The sequence below is a fragment of the Drosophila novamexicana genome, unplaced genomic scaffold (assembly GCF_003285875.2).
Source record: "Drosophila novamexicana strain 15010-1031.04,08,12 unplaced genomic scaffold, DnovRS2.1 tig00000974-arrow-arrow-pilon, whole genome shotgun sequence".
Classification (NCBI taxonomy): domain Eukaryota; kingdom Metazoa; phylum Arthropoda; class Insecta; order Diptera; family Drosophilidae; genus Drosophila; species Drosophila novamexicana.
In genome coordinates, this window is record NW_020824834.1 from 215,983 (window position 1) to 232,214 (window position 16,232).

Below are 16,232 nucleotides of genomic sequence, written 5' to 3' on the forward strand. Positions count from 1 at the left end.
AGTTGAATATATTCTGTTTTTTTTCCCCCCCTTTTTCTTGATGTACATGAATGTCCAAGTTCAATTAAATAAAGTTCATTCACTGCTGACAGTCCCTGGGGTAAAATGTAGTTCAGTGAGGCTTTATGGACATTTACACTGGGTATAGTGATTGAATTCAATCGATTTGAATGTATATACTACTGTAGGCTTGTGTGCGTGTGTATCTCATTAAGCAGCCAAACATAAAATAGGAAGACCTAAAAAGGCAAGGACAGCTGCTCGAAACATATATAGACAACTTTCTCAAATTTTCTGTTGAAGATTGTTCGAATGATTTGTGGTAAAGGCAATAATAAATCATTTTGTTCTATTTTTTTTAAATTGAAAATCAGAGGCGGCCTATACGTGCTTCTCTTTGCAAAATACATAGACAGGATAATAAAAAAGTTTTGAAAAGTGTTGAAGAGTTTTGAAAAAAAAAGTGTTTTCTCTCCTTGATCAAAACCCTACGGGATTCATACACTTTCACTTTTCCGCTCCCATTTAGTATGTTTCTGCATTTATTTAAAGTGACAGCCTGAAAGTATTCTTCTTTTTGTAATTATAATAATTATATGAAATTAATTATACAAAGAATAAAATATCAGAAGGGTATATAACTTGGTCTACTTGCTGGTATTTTAAATAAGGCTTACTCGTTTTTACCACAGCTCTTTCTTATGATCTTACCAGCTATGTTATAAGTAGAAAGCGGGTGCATTTGTGAATTGGGTAATTCTTCAAGTAAAGCACCCATTACCGTAAATATACCTTTGGCCTGGTGCATCAGGCTAAGCAGCGGATTTCTTGGATTCACGCGCATGTTGTTCATAACATAAACGCCTTTATTAAGGGGACAACTGAATGTATAGTTGCTTTGTTTTAAGACACTTTCCTTGGCTGGCTTAAATAGTGGTACGGCATTGAGAATACCTTGCATTGCGCATAATTTGGTGGTCACATTGTAAATGATACGTTTTTTTTCCTTAGGGCTCTGTTGTACAATTAACATTTTTGAGACGGGTGACAAAATAGGCTCGTTGATGGTGGTAGTTGATCCCACGCCGTTTTGATTGGAAAATGTCATGTTAACGATGAACCGTGGCCGATCATCTGTCCAGTTCGTGTAAATAAAATTCACGTAGTAACAGCTCTAAATAGTCAAAACCGTAATTAATGCCACTTGAAACGGATACGGATAGATACCTCTTTGCACTCGACTTCCATATAGATGGATAGTGATATCCATATTGTTACAAGCACAAATACGTCGGGTAATATGTGCATAGCCTTCTCGTATGTTAACAGATAACTATATGAGCAGGGCCAACAACTGAGCCCTATACTTGTATTGAAATAAAATAAATTCAAAGCAATTATCAGACATCATTAGGGGGAAATTATTATTTCGGCTGAAAACAAAGCAATTACTCCAAAAATAATATATTAAATTTTTGTGCCAACCGCAAAATTTCAATTAGCTTCCGATGCACCCGCTTCGAACTAGTGGTATTTAGCACCTGAGATAGTTCGAGCTCATTTTCAGTGGAAGTGACTTCATCCGCCAAAATGAATCGAGTCATGAATATAGAGTGAGGCACTTGAATGTATGCGATGCGTTTCAACTCAGCATCAAACCTGTCGAAAATATACGAAGTTACTAAGACGTAATTTTGTAAATGTATAAGAAATGTATCTTACGCCTCGTAACTATACACATTTGTATTTGCACCCATTCTAGTAAGAGTCTCAACAAAGACATCATAATAAAATTTCAGTAAATTCTCGTAGTTTTCTTCTAATATGAACGTTGATACGCTCGTAAACAAAAACGATATAAGGTCGTGTATAACAGAATCATACTGCGCGGTTTGAAAATCGATTATTTTTAATTGCGTCGGCTTGCCAGATTTATCTGTGGGAGTTTTTTTTAGAAGAATTGTTGAATGAATCTATATCGTTAAATGCTTTCATACACTTACTTACCATATTTGAACATTAGGTTCATTGTCCAGAAATCTGAGTGGATTACACTATTAAATGCATTATCTTCGATGGGCGGCGCTGCTAGAAACCTAAAGAATTCAGTTGACAGCTTTTTAACATGCGCTATCATTGTCTGATCGTTGCCGGTTGCTTCCGCAATATCCACTAATGTTTCCGCTATCATCGCTGCTTTCGTTTCCGGTGCGGCTGCATGCCAATCGAACTTGTGAAAGAACGGTCTAAGTTCCATTTCAAAGACATTAGGGTTCTTCAATCGAAGAGCAATAGTCAGAGCATGGAATTGCGCCATATACCTTAGCACCACATGTGTATGGAGCAAATCAAAAGGCTCTAACCTCTGTCCCGGCACGTAGCTGCTGTCCCGGAGATCCTCCAACACCAATATTGCGTCCTTATCCACAACGTTTGCGTTTGGGATAAGGGATATGCGTGAGCCAAAATACTGCGCAAAGCCATCAAATTGTGCGTTTCTGGGTATGCCTGCCTCCTCCTGTAAAGTGGTCAATGCAGGTGCTAATCTCTCGTAAATTGCAATTTCTGCCAAACAGGTGCGTTCGGGCTGTATAAATTGCCACTGTTTTGGGTCTGTGGGTGGCACTTTAGCTACAAACCGCTTAGAAAACAGCTTACCATCGGGACACTGCACTTTGGCTCGAATGGATATTAAAACACTGCCGTAATTATCACCCGGCTGTGTTAAGCTTTCTACTTCATACGAATAGAGGCTACCGCCATTAAGTGCTGGCTCAATTACTTGACCCAATCGTTGAATTACTGGCAGGTTATTCATTCTGATGAGTTCCACGTAGCGTCGTACTGTAAGCAAGCGCGCTATTGATGTAAAAATAAAACAGAGCGGTTGGGGTCTGAAGCATACACAATACGCTAGATTTTCTGGCTATCGCTCAGATAACGTTTGTATGTAGCAATCTTTTAAAACTGATAAAGACTCCTCTTTGTTTCTCTCTCTCTTTTATTTTCGCCGTGTGCTAAGCAGATCATATAAGCAGAAGCCAGAAGTTCAGGGCAGTCGAAACAAAATGCATGCTTATATTCAGTTTAGTCTGTCCTTAAGTAAGAATATTAATAAATATGAAATTTTGGATGTACTTACGACAGAGGTTTGGATCTTTGTTCATTGTTTGGCATCTAAATCATTTTGGCATCTCAATCTGGCAACACTATTCTTGGTCAAAATTCATGAGAAAATGGTACCCTCAAATATCCTATATAGACATAGGTCAATATTTCCCATCTCCATAAACCTCGAACCTCGTCCGATTTTCATAAGGTTTGGCTTTTTGTTCATGGTTTGGATTTTTCTTCATGGTTTAACCTCTAAACCAATTTGGCATTTTAATCTGGCAACTCTATTCTAGGTCAAAATTCATGTGAGAATGGTGCCCTCAAATATCCTATATAGACAAGTGTCAAAATTTCCCACATCCAAAACTCGTTCAAATCTCATCCGATTTTCACGGGAATTGGACTTTTGGTTATGGTTTGTCCTCTAAATCAATTTGGTATCTAACTCTGACAACCCTATTTTTGGTCTAAATTCATGTGAAAATTTTAAAATATCATATATAGACATATGTCAATATTTCCCAGCCCCATAACTTGGTCAAATCTCATCTGATCGGTTTCAAACTCACTTTCAAAGATTTTTGATAGAATTTATTTGTATAAGTAGCAATCTTCTAAAACTGATAAAGCCTCCCCCTGTCTCTCTTTCTCCTTTTTATTTTATCTTGCGCTAAGCAGAGCATATAAGCAGAAACCAGAAGCTTAAGGCAGTCAAAATAAAATGCATACATATATTTAGTTTAGTCAAATATGTTAAACACTTTAGCCAACCTTAAAATTTCACCAATTTTAAGCAGTATTTTTTCACCTCCTCTGTTTTTAGTTAAAACCGTCAAATCAACATCCTTGTAATCGCTTGGAAGCGTGTTGTTGTCAGCCAAGAGTACCTTCGTCATGAAGAGAGCATGTGGCACCTGTATATGCGCCACACGTTGAACTTCCTTGACAAAACTGTAAGTAAATAATTTTGCTATTAGATATGTACTGATATTAATGTTAACAAAAGATTATACAAAGACTTAAATTTTAAAGACAGTTTTAAAAAGCTAAAAACTATTCTGACTCAATTTTGAAACTCTGAATGATTTGCAATTTTTTCGTTGATAACCATGTTATCAACCAAAACCTTGAGCACATATTTTGACCGTCCTATCGCCTGTTACGTAATGGGGAAAAGACAGTAATCTACTCATGTTATCAACATTGTTTTAGTTTCATAAAAGTTCTCTGTTCTGAAGTAAGAATAATAACTAATATGAAATTTTTGATGTACTTACGCCTCATAGCTATAGCCTTTTGTATCCACATTCACGGTATGCAATGACTGAATGAATGCTTCGTAGTATATGCGTAGAAAATGATAATAGTTTTCTTCCAACACCAATGTATCTACAGTATACAGATATTAATATGCATTTTGAGCATTCTTTTAGAATTGTTGTTATTAATATAAACTGACCTACACTTGACAGCAGTAAAAAGATTAGGTCGTGGACCACCGACTCGTATTGGGCAATTTGAAAGTCTACAATTTTAAGCTTAGCGGGAAGGCCAACATCATCTAAATCAAATTCAATAATTAACGAGCTCTGATAATAATTTTTTCAAAACGCTTCTTACCATATTTGACCATCATGTTATTTATCCATAAGTCCATATGAACTAAAGAAAAGTTTAAATGTATTACAATTACTGTCTCTTTCGATATACAGAGAGTAAAATATGACATTTACGGAAAGTAAACTACCCTACCTACAGAGGTCCAAGGCCCACTCTCTACATGTTTAGTTGCCTGAAAGGCATCAAAGATGTCCAGTAATTCTTTTACGCGCTGATAAACGCCATCATCGTCTTTGCAGACATCCTTAACGTCATTTAAAGTTTCATTGTTTAACACATCTTTGGTATCAGGTCCCATATTGTCACCCATATTAAATTTTTTGAAATACGGTAAAACATTTTGCTCAAAAACTTTTGGTTTTTTTAGACGAAGGGCAAGGGGCAAGGCGTGGAACTGCGCCATGTAGTGCAGAATGAGAACCGTATGCTGCAGATCGTACGGCTTGTGCCTATTGCCAGGTTTATAACCACGTGCCGTTAAGTTTTCCTGCACAAGAACTGCATCTCTGTCAAGCTTACTGGTTTCCGTGCTGAGTGAGATGCGCGAACCAAAGTAACGTGGAAAGCCATCAAAGAGATGGATTGGCAATACGCCGGATTCAAGCTGTAGCTTTTCGAGCTCCGGTACCAAATACTTGTAGACGGCATTTTCCGTAATGCATGTACGTTCGGGTTGAAAAATTTGCCAATACAAATCATTGGTAAGTGGCGGTAACTTTGCAATTAGTGGCAAATCCTCAAGGATGTCATTCGATTGTTTAACTTTCGCATTGATCGCTAGCATAATACTTCCATAATTATCACCGGGCTTAGTCAGATATCGGCTTTCGTAGGATTCAAGTGTGGCGCCGTTCAAATGCGGCTCAATAACTTTGCGCAAATCTGTAATTTCGGGTACTTCTCCCATTATTGAGGTGTGCTTTGCGGTTACACTGACGTGCAGTGACTGAATGAAATCGGAAAGTAGAGCCCACACTGCTTTTCATGCTCGTGTAATAACACACACACATGGTAATGTAGATAATAACAAATAATTGTACAATTACTGATAGTATGAATATTTGCATGTGTGGGTCACAATAGACTAAAAAAAATTTACTCAAGTGGCGCAGATAACATGAATTGTAGACGAACTATTTTCATTTCTGGCTGTGTTCACTTTCAACAAGTGCTCCCTGAATAAACACAACGTTTTTGATTCGAATCTTTTCATGATTAACTGTATTGTGTATGCCTGGTATCAGTTGAATAAGTCAATCAGTTGCGAGAGTGCCGACAACAACAACAATCAGTACTGGCAACAAGTGTATATCTTCTTCCCTCCGTATCGCAATACCATATGGCGTCTATACCAATTGACTTTTATTTATGATCAATTACATGTTAATGTTAATTATGGCATGAACATTTGTTGCATTGAATGAACATTAATTAACGAAATTTTTGATTTTGGCGGCATTTTGTATGCAATACGGTCACACTCTTAAAGTGTGCGGCTTGGCAGTCATACACGTAGGGACGCACTTACACTTATCGATATATCGACTGCAAAAGAAAAACAGTCTTCTCGTTTGTTTATGTATACATTCAATTGCAAAGTATTTTGATTGAGAATAACTAAAATGGATAATTATATGGCCGCCATTCAACAGGCCGCACTGCAGCAGCACATTTGCAATGCAGCCAACCTGATGGGCATGCAGTTGCCTTTCCCACTTGGACAGCATATGAATTTCGTTGGCGGCGACTACGGATATGGGCGATCAGAAGGATCACCATCTCACGCTCAAAATGATACAGAGGACCCAGATGACGAAGATGCAGATGATGAAGAGCAAACTCGCACCTTGTTCTGTAATAACCTGGATGAACGCGTAACAGAGGAAATACTCTATGAAGTATTTCTGCAAGCAGGTCCCATAGAAAGCGCGCGTATACCACTGGATAATACTGGACGTCAGCGTAATTTTGGATTTGTTACTTATCAGCACAAATGTGCAGTGCCCTTTGCAATGGAGCTCTATCAAGGACTTGAACTATTTCAAAAGAAAGTACTAATCCGGCAGCAATGCCCAGATAAACCTAAGGTACCTTTTATAGGGCAAGGAAGGACACGCAATCCGTTTTCTCAAGGGTTTGCTTCTCCTGCTCCACCAATGAACGACCACGCTGGTCCACGTAATGCTCGTCACAGTATGCTCGACCGCACTGCTGGCGTCCAAAATAAATACAATAGTGATTTGCGGCGCCGCAGCGACAGTGCCGTAATGGACCGCAAACGGCCAAGACCACATCAGCAGCAACAACACAACAACAGTGGCGGCAATCGAAGGTCTGATCAGCGATATATCAACGGAAAGAGATTACTGTAGTGTGCAATAAATTGCATAAAATTCGTGGTTTTTTTATTAGTCTTGAATATACAAAGGCGTAAATGTAGTATCTAGGATCTATTGCGTTCAAAACATGTCATGATTACGATTATGGGCTTTTGTTTTCACTGTACATCTAAAATCTATTAAATATGGTAACCTTTATATACATATATTCGTATAAATTAAGAGATTAACGGGTAATGCTTCTCAGTGTCTTTTCCACATTTCGATATGTTCGCGGTGGTATTACCTCTAACAGTAATCGCTGGTAGCTTCCGTGCTCTGACAAAGCACGGAACAATGACTTGGCATAGCTGCGTGTTTCGAGACTGCCTTCAAGCAGAAGATTTGCACCAACCATAAAAAATTTGTCGCGACTTTCACGTCCCATCGAGTAGATGCGATCGCAGCCTAAGCGTTCGACTAGTCTAAACAGCAGCTTCGCAGTCGTCGTCCGAACTATGGCATTCTGGTGCTGAGCACCTTTGTTTGTCAATATGTTGAGTACTTTCGGAGGTTGCACGTTATCCACCAAAGACTCCAAGGCTCGGGTGGCATCGGCACGCAGGAAACGATTTGTGTCTGCTGTGCGGTGCAACAACGCACAGACCAGGTCATCGCACTCAATCTCCAATGATTTGCATTTCAGGGTAAATAACTCTGTTGCGGCCTGACAGGCTGCACGGGCAACCTGTGAGCGTAAATTGCGTACAGAGCGAGTAAGTTGGATGCATGTCATATGCATATGGCTGTCCAAAAAATCTGCATGGTGGCGAATCAGACGCACCATATACTTCAGACCTGTTATGTTCACTTCCCAGTTATTAGAGTCAAGCTGATCAAGCGTCTTTATTAGGGCTTCTCGTGGCTTCTCAAAGCGTGACATATGCGGCGGAAACAATTCCGTCGGTGACATCTTGATGGCCTGTTTCACAGGTGAGACGCGACGCTGACCACGCAGAAGATATGAAGTCTTCGACTTTTGTTTTAGCGATGTATGCTGTGATTTTGGAGCCAACCTGCTGTTGTCAGGATGGGAGCCGGTCTGAGAGCTGTTATCGGTTGTGGTGCTACTGATGTCCAGGGAACCTTGCTTAGAAGCGGGTCTTCGGCCATAGAGCGAGTCCAACGAGATGCTACGTGAGTGTATGGCTCTATCTTCATGTGTGATTTCAGCATTTTTGCTGGATGAGGCTCGCGATAAAGATGCGAGGAATGTTTCATTGTCTGTTGATAATTCTGTCAGTTGTTTTATGGGCGGCGACTCTACGGCTGTTGTTTGCAGCTCGTTCTGGAGCTCCTCAACTACTACGAAGCTGTTGTTGCTATCAATCTCTTCTTCAATGGCCAAGGATTTAATTGACTGCGCACGTGACATTTGTGGCGTGGCATCTTCAATCTGTGTCTTAATGCTTTCTGTTTTGCTCTGCAGGCTGTTAACGCTTTCGTTGCGTTTCAATGTGGCCTCCTGAAAGGGTGACTCCGTCTCTTCTTCTATGTCGTCTACCACGAGCTCCCCAAATTGTTGCTCTAAGTCGTCCCGGCCATTAGAGTGTTGCACATTCGGTTTGTCCACCTCGATTGATTTAGCCGAGGCAGTTGACTTTTGCGAATAGCTGGTTGACCTAACGGACAGAGGAGAACCTTCTGATTGATGCGGCCCGGATGTTACTGCGAATGCCTGCACTACGGTGGACGTTGTATGTTCATGTGCTGGTTCGACCTTAACACTGTGAAAGAAATTATAATTAGTTGGGAATTCACAGTGTATATAATGCAACAATAACATCCATAAAAACTTACAGCTCAGTTTGTGAAAGAACCTCATTCACTAAAGTTTTATCAACTGTTTGTGGTGTGTCGAGCACTTGCCACGTCACATTTTCAGGACTTTTATCAATTTTCATCGATTTTCTACGCTTGGCGTGAGAACTACAGCACAGGCAGAGGCAGAGGCAGCGATCATAAGGTATCAGCCTCTGTTGCGCCGCAATCGCTTTTTCCCGTATATATTCCTTAACTGTGTGAAATGTAGTGCGAAATAGTCCCAGTAAAATAGCGGGTTGACCGCTACAGTAAAAGGCATTTTGCATTTTACTAAATTGAATCCTTTTGCTAGTCTCTTATACACACTCTAGTTCGAGAAATACATTTTGTCACTGAACTTAATTAAACTTATTAAATTTGACACTAGCCGGAGGACTGTCTGACCACTTGAAGCCGTAACGCCACTTCGCAAACTGTTTGCAAGCTTCGTAGAACATCGGGTAGACCACTTCTCCGGCCGCACCAAATGGAAAGAAATGCCGTCTCCACAACTATGTAAGCGGTCTTTATTTCCATTTCAGGAAAACACAATACTGCTAAAGTTGCAAATGTAAAACAGGACATTGCTTTTTCCACAGTAAGCAATGCCCGCACATACACACATATTAGACAGCCCCTGCCCATTGCATGGGGCACCCCAGAATATATACCAATACTAAGGTTAACAAGCGATGACGACGACGACGACGAAGGTGGGAAGCTAGCCATTGGTCTGCGTAGCACTGGTGGTATTTTCAGGTTGACTTTGTGCTTGTAATCGAGCGCCTTCTTAGTCATGTTCGGGCTACTTCGTGTAATTGACGAAGACGTCCAATGAAAAGCAAACTAACTCGAACCAATTCGACACTTGGGTACCCTATCTTGTGCATATATATGTTTAGAATAAATTCCGTAAACCATATAGTTTAACATATGCAAAGATAAATACCAATTTAATTGATTATCTTTCAAAAAGGAGACAGGAATTTAATCTGTTTGGCATATAGAAGTGAATTGAGAATTGAATTAATATTGAATATTCACATGACCCCCTCTCTCTCTCTTTATACTTAAAACTTAAATTAGTGTATTTCTTAAAGCCAAGAAAAAATTAAATTTTTTGCAAAGGATAGCTTGAAAACTCTCACAAATAAATGACAAAATATTTAACTAGATTGTGACGTGCTCTAACAAAGGGTATGGGCCACAGCTACTTGTAGTGGTCATTTGAAGGTTCGTCAGCAGCCCCCACGGGTATATTGGCCATCCTGTACCTACTCCATAAATGTCCCTGATGAATGCTTCATCGCGCATTTAAATTATTTAGGTTAAATAACGAAATTGTTGGGCTTTTATATGCCACCTTTAAGGCGCCAATGTTGTTTGGCGTTAGGTGGCCAATTTTTGGGGTCATAGGTACAACAACTAAATTTGCTGGCCGGCAGTTTTTTGTTTAGGGAGCGACGGAACTACCTACCTATTAACATTCGTATAAAATAAGACTAAGTATTTTATAATGTAGAATTAACATATGGTGGGTTAAACTGCTGTAAGTTTTTGTTACCTGGTTTAAGATGTATTGTCTTTGTGCACACTTTGTTAAGTTGTGTCAAGAAAAGATTTTTTAACTTACTTGAAGTTACCCAGGTTTTCAGCATCTTTATTCAGGAATGTATCTGATTGGCTATTGATATCCGGTTTTTTAGTTTCCTTTAATTTCGAATTTGCTTTTGTAGAAAAGGGAAAAATATATATATAACTATATAACATATAAACTTAATTTGAATTATTGTTATTCACCTTGAGATTGACTGCAATTATCCATCCAGTTTTGCTGTGCAAAAGTATGCTGCGAACTGTTTAGCTTCTTAGGTACATGCTGTACATGCCTGTGACTTTTTTGTAGATCATCGTTTACTTTTGGGATCTTCGTATCTTCGAAACTATATGGATATGGAGTTCGCTGTATATTGCGCATAAAATTGCTAATGAAGTCCGTTTGCCGCCTCATAGCCGGAAATCTGGGAGTAGATTCTTTAGTGTGAACATTTGGATTTTATTCGTTGCACTTACCGGGAATTTTGTCTAGTCAAACGCCTGTTCATGCCACCATTGCAGGTTGTCAGCTGTATAAAACTACTACTTCCACTTCCACTACCACTACTGCAGGATGTTGTCGTACTGTCCGTGCTTCTTCCGTCCACTGAAGATTCAGAGCATGCTTTGGTTACCACACGACGCTCCAAGCAGTTTACTTGATTGATAACAAGACTTTATGTATAATGCATATTAATTGTTTATGGGTTTCCATGGACTTACCATTCTTACCACTAGTGCCATAGATTTTTTTTTTAAAAAAGTCCTGATTGCACAATATTGGGAATAAAAGTACTTATAATAAATACATATTTTAAATGATCAAAAAAAGTGATGGAGCAGTATCAGACAAGTGTACAGGAAACTTACATTAGAGGCTCTAGACATGTCCAAGGCTTCGGGTGGTGAATGGAATGAATGTCGATGCAAGTTCTCATTTGCGTTAAAGCTAAAAGAGAAATGTTTAAACAATTTTAAATACTTGTACTTATTGCTAAGAAAATTGAGAAAAATCAATTAACCTATGATTATTTATTCCGGTGACTTCCTCATCTGCATTTTCTTGAATACGTTTTTTGTTTGCCAAATGCTGACGTCGCCTTTTGACAGCATTTGGAGAGGCAGAGCCTTCTCCCAGCGCAATCCAATCCATATCTGCGCCAAAACGAGTGATACCAGTCTGTTCTGCTTTATGAAATGTGTACAAAACGGATCCATCAGGGGTAATGAGGGGCAATTGGAGGCGGGACAGACGCATTTTCACAGCCTTGAGCAGAGCAGATCCCGATTCGATATCATCGGTTATCTGAGCAACAATTTGTAAAATCTGGTCCACCGAAGAAATATCAGCAAGCACAGCAAATACCTCCAAAGCCGCCTGGCGTACCCGACGCTTTCTATTAAGGGCAGCATAGGTTACCTGTGCGGCCAGGATGTTGATGTCGAAACAGGTGCCGGGAAATGACATCAAGGAGTAGATGGACATTTGCAAAGCGTGATCACGAAACTACCGTGCGATATTGTTAGAAAGCAATCGTAGCAAGTATTTTAGTCAATACCTCACCTTTGAGCTTTTGGCATGTAGATAGTCAGGCGCCGTTAATTTGGCGACAATTGTCCCTGCAGGCAGGCGCTGCATAAGTGCCTTGCACACACGGTTTGCACCTGCGTTTCCCTGGCGACACAGTCCCGAGAGTATCTGTGGCGTACGCTCTTCCAAGTTGTCCAACGGCAGGCGTGAAATCAGATTTACCAAGACTTCGCGCTTAAGCTCAGCCACCTCGAAATTTCGCTCCGAAGAAAGTAAGGTGCGCAGCAGACTATCCAAATAGGGCTGCACCAGGACCAGGTTGGATGATGAGCTTAGTGCTACTTCAAGTTGCGCTATGCCCTGTAAACGATTTCGCCAGTCCTGTAGGGGGAAAAGATTGAATAAATGGTTTCGTTTATTATGGCAAATATTTTATGGCCGAGTTCTGAGTCATTTCAATAATTGCAGTTGGGGTCCATTGTTTCTACTAAATACAATTGGAGCAAGCCGGCAACGATAACGTCGCTTTAAATAATTTCCTGACTGCCCCATGCTCTATAAAATGTTTTTATTCGCGCCTTTTTGTATTCTGTACGCGCTATAATTTTTGTTAATGTTTTATTATTTTTGTGCCAGTGCTGACCCAGTTTTTGGCACGCTCTGTGCCCCACTCTATTCCATGCCAAGCTGAGCTGCGTCTCCATCAGCCAGGGCCCAATGTATTTTTTGCTATTTTATCGTCCCTTATGCATGCTGCTACTATGTTATTGTTGTTTTTCTCGCTTCTCGCTAGAAATATCGCGTGCATTTAAATGATTGGTCTGCAGGAGCTACCAAAAGCACAATACATAGCATGCATCACAGCTAAAGCTCTCAAGTTTTTTTTGCGAGGTGCCACTAGATGTGAGTTATACTATGTTATGAGTTAAGTGATCCTTAAGGATTTTATTTTCATGGCAATACAAATTTGTAGGGACGTTTAATCAAAATTATTTAAAAAAAACAATAATTATTAAATAATGAAGAGCTGTCACATTCATAGAACCAAAACTTGTTCAAAAACTTCGACGGAAAGCGCACTCATAAATTCCACGTAAAAATGTGGGGCTTTTGAATTGTTAACGTCAAAACTTAATAGGTCATTGGTACAGGGGGTGCACACACAGGAGCCCTATCAACGGCTGGAATGGTTCTGCCATTAATATGTGTGTGTGGTGGAGGTTCCCATTCCTGCCGGAGTTTTCATTTGGCCGGTAATAGCAATGTATATGAGTTATATGAAATTGAGGCAATGCGTGTCGTGTACATAATAAGTTTTGGGTGGCTGCCATTATGAAGGAAATTGTGAACGCATATGAAACTGTATATATCCTAGTGACCCAGTTAGCGTATGAAGCGGCCACTGGCACTAAGAATAGCGTGCGTTTAATATAATTTTTTTAGGGTATGCATATCTACGGCAAACAGAAATGCATCTTACTTGTACTAGTTGAATTTGGCTACTTACTCCTGACCGCAAGTCCATTATTGTTTTGTGGTTGACAATGTCCAGGTCCTCCCAGCTGTTTGGTGTAGCTGCTGGTTTCGTTGGCAAACCAGATCCCGCTGCAGAAGCAATAACTGGGTCAGTATTGATGCTATCACTTCCACGTAAAGAGCGTGGTGAGGGATCCGGATCACGCTGCAGATTATGCAGAACTTCTATTTCTTTGTGTGGTACTTTAGGACTGGCAGTGTTACTGCCAGCAGGACTGATGCTACTGCTGCGGTAGACAGGAGAGTAGGAGACGTCCCGCTTTGGCGATGTATAGGAGCTAGTTTTGTTATGTGTTGGCCTTGGCTGTTCCTTACTTTGCTGTGGCGACTGAGCACTTCGAGCACGAGGCAAAGGCTTTGTATTGTCAATTGGAATCTCTAAGGTCAAAGCTGTCATTTTGTTACTGCCTGCCGGAGTTAAATTATTGTCTGCGTGTTGTCCCTCTAACAGTGATGCCGAAGATGCTGTCTCATTAGGCGGCAATGAGCCAATGTTGAGTCTGCTGTAGCCTGGCACCGTACTTGCGATATTGTTCGTTGAGGAAGCCGCATCGCTGTCGGGTGTGCGCATTTTGACAACTTCTCCACCAAAAGTAACACGTTTCAAGTTACGAAACGGCGTGCTGAGATTAGTTTCATTCTGCGTCATTTCTTCCATTTCGGAATCGCTAATTATCTGGAGTATGCCCGCGTCCATTTCTCGTGGAGACTGGGGAGCACCAAATGGACGACACACAAGCTCTGATGCATCTATAATGGGACTATCCGTATCCTCGGTCTCGGTTTCCGCCTCGAGAATTCGCATGGTGAGCGTATCATCGTTGATTTGTATTTCCGTTTCCATTATAACCTTTCCTTTTTCTGGCAGTAGAGCTGCCTTTGGCTCATGTGAAATACTGCTGCTACGCCAAATGTGCTCTCGAGGCAAGGCTCTCCAAGCGCCGGCACTGGTCATGGAGCCATCAGTACGAAGAGGCTTGTTTGATATTCCATATACTTTACATAGTTGGTTATAGAGCGACAAGGCATCCACGCCGTCCACTTCGTCTAAATATCTTTCAATCTCTTCCGCCCCCAACAGTTCACTTATTTTGGCCAACACCTTCAGAGTAATCTCCTGTTGTGTTTGTTGAAGCTGCAAGCGCTGCACTAGTCGCTCAATGGTGTGCTTTACTATGAAATGACTTTGTGGCGTGTGCAAAATCGATTGTAGTAATGGCGGAAGTGATAGCAAAACCCCGCAGCTGAGGCGCTCATCAAAGGTTGGCTGCTGAGCTAGTCCAGTGTCCAAAATCTGTAGCATGACCATTTCCGGTCCGCCTGTCTCCGAGAGATAGACCCGCAAGCAGTCCAGTGCACCTTTCCGTACAGTGGGCGCCTGGTGTCCGAGATTTTTTATTAAATCAGTTAAAAAATGCATACTATGCTTGTCAGCTTTTGATCCCATTATGACCAAAACGTCGACGAGAACGCGTAATGCATGTTGCCGCACCTGCCATTCGGGATCCTGCAAACGCTCGTGGAATTCGGCAAACATGGTGGCCGGGCAAATTGTTTCCGGCAATCGACGAGTACGTAAAACATGCTCCCACAATGGGGTAAGCTGGACAGCAGTCACCGTTTGCTCGTGGCGACGTTGCATTTTAGTTGGGCAGATAGTGATGTGCGAGTCCGCGCTGGTGCTTGACTGATTGTTGTTGTTATCCTTGTCCTCGCCTATGACATTGTTCGTGCCGCTCATGTGATGAATGACATTCTCATTGGCGTCGCTATTGCCATTAGCCGGCCTCGTTGCATTAGCCGAACTATTATTTCGCTCGAAAAAGCGCTGAAAGAACATGACGAGCTTCGGTTCTTCGTTTTTTTCTGTTGTTGCTGTAATTATCTAACTAGTCGCATTGAATGCCTTTCTTCACTTGATTTTAATTTATAACTGTCACGCACGCTTGCATCCGGTGCAGGGGCTTCTATGACTCGTATTTACATTTATTTCAATGTCATTTTTGTTTTGGCTCTTGGAACTAAGTATTTCACTACTGGTCTTTTCCAGTTGCTAGCAACGACTGCAGCCCTTAGCTCTTTGAAACTGCTTTTTGTAGCAAGTTGGCCAACTTCACAAAGTGCCACAGCTCGGGAAATTACCCCCTTATTTTCGGCAGAGGGACTGCGCAAGTCACAAATCCTCTCCTTAAACAGCTGCGCGAACTAAAAGTGCAAGCTTATAAACAACAAGAACTTTTGGCAAACAAAACAAAAACTCAATTTTAATTTATATTTATTGTAACATACAAACACTAACTATATTTTAGCTAGGTAATTATTTGAAAGTTTTAGTTGCATACCTTAAGTCTCATATTAGTAGTATAACTAGTAAAAATGCTAGCGAGAGATAGAAAACATTTATAATGTACTTAAATGGCAATAAATAGTTTAGCTGAACTATTTTAATATAGCACAAATACATACATGTACAGAAGTTATTTGATTGCTAAAAACTAAGAGTATAATTCAAGAAGTGCTAAGTTATTAAAACTACACTTTCCAACCAGCTTGTGTTGGCCTTTGCTTTACTATTGGCAAATGCATATCAGTCAGTACAATTACGTTAGAATCCTATATGGATATGCACTTAGGATGTGTAACCTTGATACAAG

The 16,232-nt window shown here is 40.6% G+C and overlaps 4 protein-coding genes across 4 annotated transcripts; 1 reads left to right on the forward strand and 3 right to left on the reverse strand.

Annotated features, from left to right (window-relative positions):
- Nucleotides 1-673: 673 nt before the first annotated feature.
- On the reverse strand, nt 674-1,322 carry LOC115765542. The gene is made up of 2 exons (XM_030709167.1): nt 1,228-1,322; nt 674-1,174 (listed from the first exon to the last, which is right to left on the reverse strand). Exons 1-2 carry the CDS (start codon nt 1,306-1,308, stop codon nt 674-676), a joined length of 582 nt encoding a protein of 193 aa, XP_030565027.1. The 5' UTR covers nt 1,309-1,322.
- A 108-nt stretch (nt 1,323-1,430) lies between these two features.
- LOC115765455 lies at nt 1,431-5,662 on the reverse strand. The gene is made up of 8 exons (XM_030709019.1): nt 4,867-5,662; nt 4,735-4,776; nt 4,574-4,675; nt 4,392-4,503; nt 3,863-4,065; nt 2,008-2,844; nt 1,723-1,936; nt 1,431-1,659 (listed from the first exon to the last, which is right to left on the reverse strand). Exons 1-8 carry the CDS (start codon nt 5,639-5,641, stop codon nt 1,449-1,451), a joined length of 2,496 nt encoding a protein of 831 aa, XP_030564879.1. The 5' UTR covers nt 5,642-5,662; the 3' UTR covers nt 1,431-1,448.
- A 628-nt stretch (nt 5,663-6,290) lies between these two features.
- On the forward strand, nt 6,291-7,261 carry LOC115765488. Its single transcript, XM_030709083.1, has one exon. It carries the CDS (start codon nt 6,357-6,359, stop codon nt 7,104-7,106), a length of 750 nt encoding a protein of 249 aa, XP_030564943.1. The 5' UTR covers nt 6,291-6,356; the 3' UTR covers nt 7,107-7,261.
- Nucleotides 7,262-7,299: 38 nt separating this feature from the next.
- On the reverse strand, nt 7,300-15,418 carry LOC115765456 (TOG array regulator of axonemal microtubules protein 1). The gene is made up of 9 exons (XM_030709020.1): nt 13,550-15,418; nt 12,076-12,423; nt 11,534-12,018; nt 11,382-11,460; nt 11,235-11,277; nt 10,989-11,169; nt 10,716-10,936; nt 10,549-10,642; nt 7,300-8,839 (listed from the first exon to the last, which is right to left on the reverse strand). Exons 1-9 carry the CDS (start codon nt 15,416-15,418, stop codon nt 7,300-7,302), a joined length of 4,860 nt encoding a protein of 1,619 aa, XP_030564880.1.
- Nucleotides 15,419-16,232: the final 814 nt, after the last annotated feature.

Bases quoted from the DNA above. Each gene is read 5' to 3' on its own strand.
- LOC115765542 (XM_030709167.1), bottom strand. From the start codon at position 1,308: ATGCACATATTACCCGACGTATTTGTGCTTGTAACAATATGGATATCA. The intron at 1,175-1,227 runs GTATCTATCCGT...TTGACTATTTAG, and splicing joins TGGAAGTCGAGTGCAAAGAG to AGCTGTTACTACGTGAATTT.
- LOC115765455 (XM_030709019.1), bottom strand. From the start codon at position 5,641: ATGGGAGAAGTACCCGAAATTACAGATTTGCGCAAAGTTATTGAGCCG. The intron at 4,504-4,573 runs GTCAGTTTATAT...TGTATACTGTAG, and splicing joins TTTACTGCTGTCAAGTGTAG to ATACATTGGTGTTGGAAGAA. The intron at 2,845-3,862 runs TTGACTAAACTA...GCTTGCTTACAG, and splicing joins GGCTAAAGTGTTTAACATAT to TACGACGCTACGTGGAACTC.
- LOC115765488 (XM_030709083.1), top strand. From the start codon at position 6,357: ATGGATAATTATATGGCCGCCATTCAACAGGCCGCACTGCAGCAGCAC.
- LOC115765456 (XM_030709020.1), bottom strand. From the start codon at position 15,418: ATGTTCTTTCAGCGCTTTTTCGAGCGAAATAATAGTTCGGCTAATGCA. The intron at 11,461-11,533 runs GTTAATTGATTT...TTTCTCTTTTAG, and splicing joins ACCGGAATAAATAATCATAG to CTTTAACGCAAATGAGAACT. The intron at 11,170-11,234 runs GTAAGTCCATGG...TTATCAATCAAG, and splicing joins TGGCACTAGTGGTAAGAATG to TAAACTGCTTGGAGCGTCGT.